The sequence below is a fragment of the Impatiens glandulifera genome, chromosome 3, assembly GCF_907164915.1.
Source record: "Impatiens glandulifera chromosome 3, dImpGla2.1, whole genome shotgun sequence".
NCBI lineage: Eukaryota > Viridiplantae > Streptophyta > Magnoliopsida > Ericales > Balsaminaceae > Impatiens > Impatiens glandulifera.
The window spans coordinates 9328708-9340425 of record NC_061864.1 but is presented as its reverse complement, the minus strand read 5'-3'; the positions used below and the strand labels follow the sequence as shown (position 1 = coordinate 9340425).

Here is an 11718-nt window from a genome sequence, read left to right as displayed (position 1 = left end):
GTATTTTAGTTTATAAAAATAACGATTTTAATTTTCAACATTATAACGATAAATATGTGAGCGAGAATTTAGAATTTTATAGATAATTATTGGAATGTATTTTTTTACCGTTAACATTTAATAAATTAATATTATTTTGATATTTTAATTGGTAATGATAATTAAAATAACAATGACAGTATATAAGGGTTTTAAAAGAAAAAAAAAGAGTCTGAAATCTTGACATCAAACGATCTCTTTGAGAGAATCCAAAATCACCGGTTCGATAGTCCTACATTACGTGAGAATCTCACATTGAAACTTCTTCGCTGTGGCCATCTTCAGTTTAGGAGATCAAAATCAAAATCAGAATCAGAATCAGAATCCTATCAAGTAAACAAAGAGATGACGAAGAAGATTGTAGGCACCGACTCAGAAAAAGAGATGTTCCTCAAGGAATTCGGCGATGATTATGGCTATCCCACCGCTCCTAAGAACATCTATGAGATTCGATCCACTGAGTTTAAGAGACTACTGGACAGTAGTAAGTTTCCTCTTCTACTAACTATAATTCTACCTTCCCCGAGGAGGACGATTGAATTCGACTATCATTACCTGAAGATAGATAGTTTACAGTTTTGTTAAACTAAGGAAAGTAGATAAATGCTCAGGTTTGAATATTTTAATGTTTCTTAGCGACTCAGCATTTATTTAGGCTATATTGTTTTTGTAATGCATGTAGATCGTGTATACTTGGATCATGCTGGGGCAACTCTTTACTCCGAGTTACAAATGGAAGCCGTTTGCAAAGATCTTACGTCTAATGTCTATGGGAATCCTCGTATCCTCTTTTCTCATTCTTCTTCAATTCCTAATCACTATTTCTAATTTAGTTATGATTAATTATAGTGATCTTGTTACCAAGAATGTTTTTCAACTTTTTTTTTTATAATTATGGAATCCAACAATTACGCCAGAGACAGAATAAATGTGAAATTTAGCCATACAAGGTGTGAATCAGATCAACAACAATATGAAAACAACTCTAGAAAATGATCCCCAGAGATCAAAGGGCACTGATCTGGCCCCTTTTTTTTACATCATAATATACACCTTTGTGTATTTATGTTTTACCTTGTAATTATTTGAGCAATACCATTGTTATTTCTGCTGCTTTATATTTCAATTGAAAGATGGTGCAAAAGGAGTCTTGTTTTCTAGATAGGGATAGTTACTAAACTGATTTATCCTTAACCTTGAAAAAACTAGATAGTCAAAGTGACTCCAGCTTTTCCACCAGTGAAATTGTGAGGAAAGCACGGGAACAGGTACCTAACAAATTCTAAACTATTCAAACTCTTACTTGTGTTGGGATGCAATAGATGTAATGGGATACATCTACCTTTTATGCCTTTCCTTTATTTGTATGCAGGTCCTTGATTTTTGTAATGCATCCCATAGAGACTATAAATGCATTTTTACTTCCGGAGCAACAGCTGCACTTAAGCTTGTCGGTGAGGCCTTTCCCTGGAGCAATCAGAGTACCTTCATGTACACTATGGAAAATCACAATAGTGTTCTGGGAATCAGAGAGTATCCTTTAATTATTGTCACCTCCTTGTTTGAGTGTCATTATCACTAACATTGTATTCTAGGATACTTCAGTGGATAGAAGAGGTTTTTTTTATAATATTTTCTTGTGTTCTCATCTAGTCAGAGTATGATTCCATGATAGGAAATACTGTCTTCCTATGAATAACTTACATATTCCATATCCTTTTTTCTTACCTTTATGTAGATAAGGATTGCAGTAAATTCCTCTTTAGGCCTCTTGTGAATATCTTGATATGATCAAGTAAACTGTGTAAATTACTTGGATTGATCCCCCTCTATCTTCGCTAAAGTGACATTTCTTGGGGATTTCTACCACATGGTAGGTATCGTTTTGTTAACAGAACTGATTATTCAGTAACTTGATTTGTCCTCTTTGTATGTGCTTGTAACTTGGTTCATCCTACTTCTAATTTTGTTGTTCTCATCTTTTGGAAGCATTAACATATCTACAAAAAAATAGTATCTAGATTAGATTAGGTACACAATGTGGATATAATGTACCTTGACAATTCAAGATATGCTCTCAGTAAGGGAGCAACAGCAATTGCAGTAGATGTTGAAGAGTCTGCATTTGATACTGGAGTTTCTGGTAGCCTTTCATCCTCAATTAAGGTACTACGACATCCTATTCAGAGGAGAAAAGAAGCTATCCTTCCACCAGAGGAGCTTATAGGTAAATTGTGAGTCAGAATTCACAAACTGACATCATCAACCTATTTTCATCAGTAAGAATTGCTTAGCCTAGTTGCCTGACACTCTAACCTAAGATTGTCATGTAATAGAGAATGCCATCATTCTTGTATGGCTAGTTTTTGGGTCTCAACTGTGTTGCCCTATTTTTCTTGCGAAATGATCTACTAGATCAGGATTTAAATACAAGCATGATATTTTTTAAATGATGAAATGTACTAGTCAAAGGAAAGACTATAATGGAAACAAATCTACTTACTTTCCAAAGGTATACTTAGCAGTTTCTCGGTCTTTTTATGCTTAATGCAGGGGATGTGCACAATCTATTTGCCTTCCCATCAGAATGCAACTTCTCAGGCATGAGATTTAGTCTCGACTTGGTGAACATTATAAAAGGGGACTCGGAGAGAATTCTGGAAAGGTATACACTCTCACATGTCATTCCTCGTTCAATCACGTATTGGAGATGTTCATATTTGAATAACAACCCATACTGAAATCTGTAGTAGATAACTGCATAATTGCCCTCCACTTCATGTGGGTCTGAAGTGAGCTTAAAGATGTAGCAGATCCAGATATTTAGTTCTATCAAGCTAACTTGAAGGATGAACTTATCATTGTTATTGGCAATTGACTAGCTTAATGTTTATCAAGTTATATAGTACCTTGTTATCCTAAAAGATTTTTTCCTCTATATATAGTTTTAATGGTCTGTTATCATTTGATTCGATGAATAAAAGCAGGGGAAACTGGAAGGTTTTAATTGATGCTGCAAAGGGATGTGTAACCAAACCACCAGACTTATCAAAGTATCCGGCAGATTTTGTTGTACTCTCATTTTATAAGGTATTAATGTATCATTTCTATATATGCACTATTGGTTAAGGGACTGCTGGATATAGATATTGATTGCTTTTCTTTTTCCAAGTAGATGTTTGGTTATCCAACTGGACTTGGAGCTCTTATTGTCAGTAATGGTAATCTTCTGATTGGTTTAATGTTATCAGTATATAATCAAAGTTGCTTTAAGCACCAAAAATCACTGTGATATGGCTAGAATGACCTCTACAAGGCAACTTATTCCTGGTTTTATCTTAGCTGTTCGAATTAAAATATATGCCCACAGATATCAGATTTGTTTATCCTAAGCAGCATGCCATACATTTTTAAATTTGTTGAAAGAAAGTGCTCCCTTCATGGAATTTTGTTTCTGTTTCCTCTTTTGTAGATTTATGGTCGTTTTGTTTGCATGCACTTCTTTCATTCCTTTGTCTATTGTAGTACATCAACAAGCTACTTACGAGTTCCATAAATAATCTCATGTCTTTGGGTTTCTGGATGCAAGTATAAAACGATAGTTGGACTTTTTACTATTATTAACTCTCAATGCAAGATTTGCAGCTCCAACTTAGTTCAGGCAGAGGCCTGGTTTCTTTCATATTGAAGTTCCCCATTCCCATTTGAGATGAGACATTTACAACAAAAAAAATCTTCTCTTTTTCATTCCACAGAAGCTGCCAAATTACTCAAGAAGAATTACTTTAGTGGAGGTCTGTGGTCTAAATAATTTCTCATTTTGTACAAGCTTATTGCTTTGTACTTACTTCAAATTGGAAGCTTTGCAGGCACAGTGGCTGCATCAATTGCAGATATTGATTTTTTCAAGAGGAGAGAAGGTGTTGAAGAGTTCTTTGAAGATGGCACCATGTCATTTTTGAGCATAGCATCCCTTCAGCATGGATTCAAAATATTGAGAACATTAACAGTTTCTTCAATAAGCAGGTACATAATGCCCTATTAGGGCGCTCTTCCTTTTATGGAGTAGATTGTGTCTAATTCTCTATAATACCGCAAAAGCTGACAGGAGCACACACAAATTTACTTGCTGAAGAGTGTATTCCATTCCATATATATGGTGTATAATCATAAGTTGCTTGGAGTATGTTGCATCCTTCAATAGCAACAATATGATCATTCAGAAAGTTATTCTTAATATAATAGGAAGCTAGCTGGCTAGGACGTGCACAAGTTCAGTCACTGAAACATCTGTTCCTATTTATAGTGTTTACAATATACTTGGAATTGTTATTTTACATCCTCCAATAAAATTAATATTATTATCTTTTTTGAAGTGTTAAATAACTAGTACAAATACGTGAGTTATTGTTAAGGTCATAATACCTCATTAACAAGTAGAATAAAATCTTGTCAGATCAACGATAGAAATAAAATAAAATAAAATAAATGGGATGTAATAAAACAGAGAATAGAAGCACCCTCCTCCCGGAACAACATGAATCCATAGAAAAACAATAGATGATTAATGGAATCATTAACTCGCCCATGCCGAGGATGAAATATTCTTATCTAGCTTTCACATTTCATCCATGTTTACCTTCCAATCAAGGTATTTCTGACAATATATAAGTTACATAGTTCTTTATGATGGGCTTGAAAGAAAACTGACTATGGTAGTGAAACATTCATTCAAGGTAGAGTAGCTGTAGAACTTGTTTCATGTAAAAATTGCATGGTTTGATAATACCTAAATAAGTTGTATTTCCTGTATGGCAAAGGCACATGGATTCACTTGCCAATTATGTAAGGAGAAAGCTTGCAACATTGAGGCATGGAAATTGTGAGCATGTCTGCGTACTTTATGGGAAAGCTAAGTCAAAGGTCAGTCTCACAAACAAACTGCAACTTAACATTGTTTCTAGTAACTTCTTTAGTTTTTACTCAGTATCATCAATATCAAACATATATCATCTTGACGTGTCTGTTACATTTTATTTTATCTTCCACAAATGTCTCCTAACCTTGTCCTTCCTGAATTACAAAGAAAAACTGTGACATCCTGCACGCGACAGTTCTATGTTATCAAGTTGTTCTGGTACCAGTTGAATCTTAACCTTGTCTAAGGTAGCACTTTGGCATCTTTGTTATGCTTCTCTAGGCAAGGAGGAATATCTTATGAGATGAAAGTAGATGATGCCTGCAATATTTTTCTATTTCTTATGCATCCTTTAAGAAGCTTTAATGGCTATTTCGTATGCTCCCATACAAGAGTGGTGGAAGGAGCTAGGGATCTTTCCCTCATTAGTTGTACCACTATGTAATTTCCATCCCCAGACACCACTTTGCATCTTCTAAGTTAAGTTCTAATCTTCCTTAGGTTCTATTTAATGAACCCGGATCTGTAGTCTCATTCAACGTGAGAAGACCAGATGCATCTTGGTTTGGACATCATGAGGTGGAGAAATTGGCTTCTCTATCTGGAATTCAGCTGCGGGTAAGATTAACATTGAGTTCTAGTGCATTTGTATATTTACCTAATTTTCCTGGTTTTACAGACAGGATGCTTCTGTAATCCTGGTGCATGTGCAAAGTATCTTGGCTTGTCGCATTTGGACCTTGTTTCAAATATTCAGGTATAACGTGTATGTGATTTTATGTCACCTTTATGCAAATGAAGATATTTATTATTGAGTGTAGAAATAGCTCCACTAGGCACGATAAAAACAAATATAACTTGGATAATGAAACCCTCCTCCAATAGGAAGTGGAAGAAACTAGTTATAACCTATAGTTGTGGTATCATGTGGAAACGCAAGAAGATACTTCCAATAGATAAAGAAAAAAACGGTTATTTAGAATGGGTTGACTTACATAATAAAGATAACTACATATATGATACCTCAAGGTAATATCTTAATCAAATCCAGTTACATATAATTATCCTCATATGATATTATGAGATATTGTTCTAATATCTTAATTGTAGAATCACACCATATCTTGTGCTCCAGCAAAACTATTAACCTGTTTTAATTTAACGAAGGCAGGGCATATCTGCTGGGATGATCAAGACGTAATAAATGGAAAACCATCTGGAGCTGTAAGAGTGTCTTTTGGTTACATGTCTACATTTGAAGATGCAAAGGTAAATGTTTTGTTTAAATTCCTTTGAGAGGTTTTATTTGATAAATTGATCACTGGTTGATAACATAGTGGAATAGTACTGTTGTAAATTCCCACAATTAAGAGATAAACAGTTATTGATGGTAATGCATATAATCTGGTTGAACACAAAACTATGAACTCTTCCTGATTTCCCCGCTTTGCCTTCTTCTGTATGCAGAAATTTATTGATTTCATTGTCAGTTCCTTTGTGTCATTGTCATCTCCACTAGGAGATATATCAAGAACCGGATCTATACCTTATCTTGCTGAAGGTGAATGATATCTCTCATTCCTGGTTCTTTTATTTCATTAATTAATGAGTTGTTTCAATATTTAATTTCATTTATTGACCCAAAAAAATGTATATTTAATTTAATTCTGCACTTATTCTCATCTTTTGGCGAAAGTCACCATCACAGATTGAAACCCTATTCACATTAAATAGTTCTAGCTTCATATGAGCTGTTTTCCTTTTGAATTTCCACTGAAATAGCTTTCAGTGGCAAGGTCAACATAAATGTGATTGCATGTGTACTTGTTTATCAGCATATATTTACCATTAACTACGTCTAGAACAGATAGAAACATCAACCACCAAGTAGGGCCAATCTCTAAAAAGAGATGATCATCTTAAGTGACTCACTCGTGTCAAATTCGATGATATAGAGTTCCTTAAGGAGGTGAACTTTATAGTGTTCCAACAACCAAGCTAATATCATAAGTTAGATGTCCAAAAGAACATGAAAGGCTGAATTCAGTTGTTAATGCAAACTTGTGATGTAGTATAAGAGAAATTATTATATTCATTGTTCATTCCTTCACATGTTTGCTAAATATGCGCTGGTTGATGGATTGATACTACTAATAGTCTAATAAGGAATGAAACATATAAGTTTGCTTCGTTTGTATGGCTTGAATGCATGTTGAGTTGATTTTCAATTATTGGTCCATTAATCATTGTATATCAGGTGAAAACTAGCTTTTTTGTAGACTACAATATTTATTTGTTCTACTGTCCACAATCCACTTAAGTTTGTCTTATTCTTGTCCTTTCCGTCATGAATCTATTAGATATTTTCAGTCAGGCTAATTATCTAACTATTAACATATATTTATTATTACTAATGTTGCAGAGCAGGGAAGCTATTCCAAGACATTGGTTAAAGTCTTTATTTGTCTATCCCATCAAGCCATGTCTAATGTTGATAGCCAATAACTGATAACACATGTTTACCATTGCTAATGTTGCAGAACAAGGCAAAGTTATTCCAAGATATTACTTGAAGTCTATTATTGTCTATCCAATAAAGTCATGTGCTGGGTTCAGCGTCAATAACTGGCCATTAAGTGACACTGGTAATGTAAGCTATGTATTATTTTAAGTTTTTCTCCCTAAAATCCTTACTTCATGATATTATTGGACATTTTCTTATTAGATAAACATGACTAATCCTGCAACAAAGTTCAAGAAGTTTGAGTCTCTTCTTGAAAGCATTAGCTTAATATGCTCTATGGTATGAACCATGAGAATGAATTAGGACTAAGGGAAGTTTGAAGTTAAAGCCTCTCTTGAAGAAAACATTTTGCCATCTCATTTAACAAAAAAAAATTAAGAGACTAGACATGCAAGTATCTCATAACTGCCTTTGGAGGAAACCTTTTACGTATGCGTAGTCATATATTGACTGTGGGAATCTACTATTATGACAAAATAAATATCATTGGCTTAGATAACAGAATGGAATCTGTGGGAAAGTTATCATGTAAAGTTTTATTTTTATCACCTTTTCCTTTTTCCATATGTATTTGATAATGTTCTTCTCTATCTACATGGAGGTTAGGAATCTGATAGGCTTGGTTTTATAGGTTAGAAGTAGGAGATACGATATACAGAATTTTATATGAGAATAGAGAGAAATATAGATGAGAAACAGAGGAATTGGAGATGAGAAACAGAGAGAAATAGGGATGGAAAACAGAGAAATTGGAGATGACATATTCATTGATAATTCTAGTATCATAAGATATTTAGCGAATGACATTTATCTTGGGTATACTGGAAACCAATTCCCCTCACCATGTGGTGGATAATCTGGAAAGAAAGAAATAGAATAGTTTTCAAAGGGAAAAGTTATGGATACGAATGTTTCAAAGGATTTATGTTACACGCGTTCGCCTCAATCCGAAAAAGAGGGGCTTGTACGGGATTATAATTTTTCGATCTTATAGGCATTTAAAATTCTTATGTTATTTTCCTATTTATTGTTTTTGTTTTTTCCTTCCCTTTTGTAACGTTTGAGCGCATCTTGCGATTTTTTAATAAAAGTTGACCTTTTTCAAAAAAAGAATTCTTGTATCATAAGATATCTAGCGAATGACATTTATCTTGGGTATAGTAGTGGCAAGAGGCCTGGACTAAGGAATTTACTATCACGAGGTCAGGTTCGATTCTCATTAAAAAAACACTAGATTGAAGTGGGAGATCGTAACAGTGGGTTGTTGTGGCCTCCAACAGGGATTAGTCAAGGTGCGCAAAAAGGGGCCCAAACACCATGGTTACAATATATATATATATATAATTTCTACTTTAATCCTATAATCTATTCTACTAATTCGAATAACATATGTATCTTAATCTAAATTGCTTCAATCCTTCGTCCACATGTTGTCTTCAAATTGGCTCTGGTATGCCCTGATCTTTATCTGTATCAGAATCATCCAAGAAAGCATAAGTTATAAATGTCCAAAAACATTTATCCACCTCAGGCTTTTCACACAATTTTCATTACTGTGCTCTGGCATTTTGAGCAGGCTTGCTGCATGATCGAGAATGGGTTCTCAAAAGCTTAAATGGGGAAATTCTTACACAGAAAAAGGTGATCAGTTTATTGATATACATATGACCCTCCAAATGGCATATTATAATTTTTTTTCTTTGAATTTGTTTACGTGGGAATTATAGCAGCAGAGTATCAGAGGTTCAGTCATTTTTTTTTTATTCCATAGAGTAATAATTCAAATCTTGGTTTAGGGGTTGATGATTCTAATCTTATAACGAACTTTACATCACAGCAGAATGTTACAATGATGACCTCTAAAGTCTCATCAGAATGATATGACAGTTATGAATGATAGTATGCCTGAGAGTATTGAAATTAATTAGTCTTTATTTTATCTAGGTTCCTGATATGCGCTTTATTAATACATTTATTGACTTCGAGTCGGGAATGTTATTGGTCGAATCCCCGCATTGCAAGGCTAAACTGCAGATTGGGCTTCTTTCAGATCCTTTTACAGCTGAAAGAGACAAATCGTTCCCACATCAAGGAAGGTCTGAGATTTATAACTAAAATATCTGTATTTCTCCGGACTTTGAAATTGAACATTGCTGAAGGTTTTAGCATTTTTTGCACAAACAGGTACAATGGGCAACATTACAATGATGAAGTTGACAGTTGGTTTAGCAGTGCTATTGGTCGACCTTGCACTTTAGAAAGATCCATCAGCTCGAATGAGCGTTCTTGCATGAACAAGGCTAGAAGAGGAGGAAATTCCACAGATATGGAGGCCAAACTGAATTTCGTTAATGAAGCACAGTTCTTATTAATATCTGAGGCAAGCATATCAGAACTAAACAACAGAATAGACTCAAATATCTCCTCATGTACTCTTTCTCTCTCTTTATCTCAAAATATGTGCTTGTATGTTCCCATCCAAAGCGGGGTATCTTCAGATCTTTATATATTGAAATGCCTTGTAACCAAAATATGTGTTCCGGATCAAATTGATGACACAAGGTTTTGCTTTTGCTAGATGGCCATGGACCTCGACTTGAAGTTGATTCAATGAGATTCCGTCCCAACCTTCTCATATCGGGTGGTGAACCATATGCAGAAGATGGATGGAAGAGTCTTAAGATTAAGGGAAAAAAATTCCAGGCAAGTTCTCTTAAAATAACTTGAAAATGTAAGTGACATAAAAAGACACTAACAACCAACCATTACGCCTTCTATCTTATTAGCATCAGGGGAATCACCTTGCTAGTATAATCATGTTATCCACTGCCTGCCAGACTTTCTAGATTAGCGAAGCTAGTGTTAGAGTTTGTTTTCAATTATTTGTAAAAAAATATCCTTCAATGGAAATAGTTGATTGTTTGGGTTAAATTACTAGAATATCCTTTGCATTTTATATTTGAAAATGTTATAAAGGATAAAGTAAGGGTCTTTGAGTAACTTAGTTGAAGTGATTATTGATGATAGGATAAGGGATTATTTGGATTCATCAAACAAGGCCTTAGTGTACCAAGAAGTTAGAAAAAAACAAGAAACAAGGTCTGAAAGTAACTTCATTAAAATCATGGCATTGTTGCTTCTTAATTGTCCTCTAATTATTTTCACCAAGGAAAAGCAATTGTTTTGTTCTTCTGGCGTCACTCACCTACTTCAGTGATAAATTCCTAATAACATGATGCCATTTTGCAGTCAGTTGGTGGATGCAATCGTTGCCAGATGATCAATTTGGATCCCCAAGCTGGATTGCAGAAGTCACCAGAGCCTTTGGCCACTTTAGCGTCCTACAGGAGGATGAAAGTGAGTATCATCAATCAATCAACTCCGTCATTAGTTAAATTTCTTCTTTAGCTTGCTGGTTTTGACATTTTCTATCGGTGGTTGCAGGGGAAAATTCTATTTGGAATATTACTAAGATATGAGGGCACGGATGCAGGGAAAGACAAAGAAACATGGCTTGAAACAGGAGTGGAAGTGCATCCTCGTACAGACTAACAACATAAGAACTGTATGTTTCTGATAGTACATCATAATAAGTATATCACATGAAGAGTTAAATTACATTTAAAATCCAAATATATATATATATATATATATATATATATATATATATATATATATATATATATATATATATATATATATATATATATATATATATATATATATATGTCTAAGAAGAGATATGGTTGTTATATTTAACTAGTACCAATAATTCACCATGTTATCATCCTAATGTGTCCAGAGCCAAATGACTAAAATATTGGATTATTTGAATTTTACAGCACAATAAGGTTTTCATTGGTTGGTCTAGAAGCATATATATTTGACAATTCTTGTTCTTTGTTTTGGCTAGTGGACGGACTGACTGACTAGTAAAAAGAACAGAGAAAATACAAAAAAAAAAGGTGTAATTTTTGCAGCAGAATATTATAGATATGGAACCAACCAATTAACTCATTATAGAGGAATTTGTCAATCAGTTTGACTGCTAAATAGCCTTTGATTGAGTAAGAATATTCATTTCATAATTAAGCAGGCAGACTATTCTATTAAAGATTATATTCTATTCTCATTGAATTAATCCATAATCCAAATAACATTTATTAAATTATTGGCAAATATAAACATTTTTCATTGATCAGGTCAGCTAATTAGACTGAGAGTCCTCTGTCCAAAC

At 34.0% G+C, this 11718-nt stretch overlaps 1 protein-coding gene across 3 annotated transcripts; it reads left to right on the top strand.

Moving 5' to 3' along the window:
- The first annotated feature begins 244 nt into the window (after positions 1-244).
- LOC124930487 (molybdenum cofactor sulfurase) lies at positions 245-11340 on the top strand. 3 transcript variants are annotated; one of them, XM_047470824.1, is made up of 23 exons: positions 249-523; positions 722-820; positions 1249-1307; positions 1412-1572; positions 2109-2266; positions 2593-2704; positions 3024-3129; positions 3215-3260; positions 3795-3833; positions 3909-4065; positions 4860-4962; positions 5459-5575; positions 5637-5714; positions 6125-6226; positions 6425-6518; positions 7498-7602; positions 9058-9122; positions 9426-9577; positions 9666-9910; positions 10060-10184; positions 10731-10838; positions 10926-11113; positions 11196-11340. In XM_047470824.1, exons 1-22 carry the CDS (start codon positions 385-387, stop codon positions 11031-11033), a joined length of 2478 nt encoding a protein of 825 aa, XP_047326780.1. In that variant the 5' UTR covers positions 249-384; the 3' UTR covers positions 11034-11113; positions 11196-11340. The 3 variants fall into 3 exon arrangements, with proteins under 3 accessions (XP_047326782.1, XP_047326780.1, XP_047326781.1); XM_047470825.1 differs by having other exon boundaries at positions 250-523; positions 3027-3129; positions 11196-11339; XM_047470826.1 differs by lacking the exons at positions 10926-11113; positions 11196-11340 and having other exon boundaries at positions 245-523; positions 9666-9861; positions 10731-10837.
- Positions 11341-11718: the final 378 nt, after the last annotated feature.

Bases quoted from the DNA above. Each gene is read 5' to 3' on its own strand.
- LOC124930487 (XM_047470824.1), top strand. From the start codon at position 385: ATGACGAAGAAGATTGTAGGCACCGACTCAGAAAAAGAGATGTTCCTC. The intron at 5,576-5,636 runs GTAAGATTAACA...CTGGTTTTACAG, and splicing joins TATCTGGAATTCAGCTGCGG to ACAGGATGCTTCTGTAATCC. The intron at 9,578-9,665 runs GTCTGAGATTTA...TTGCACAAACAG, and splicing joins TCGTTCCCACATCAAGGAAG to GTACAATGGGCAACATTACA.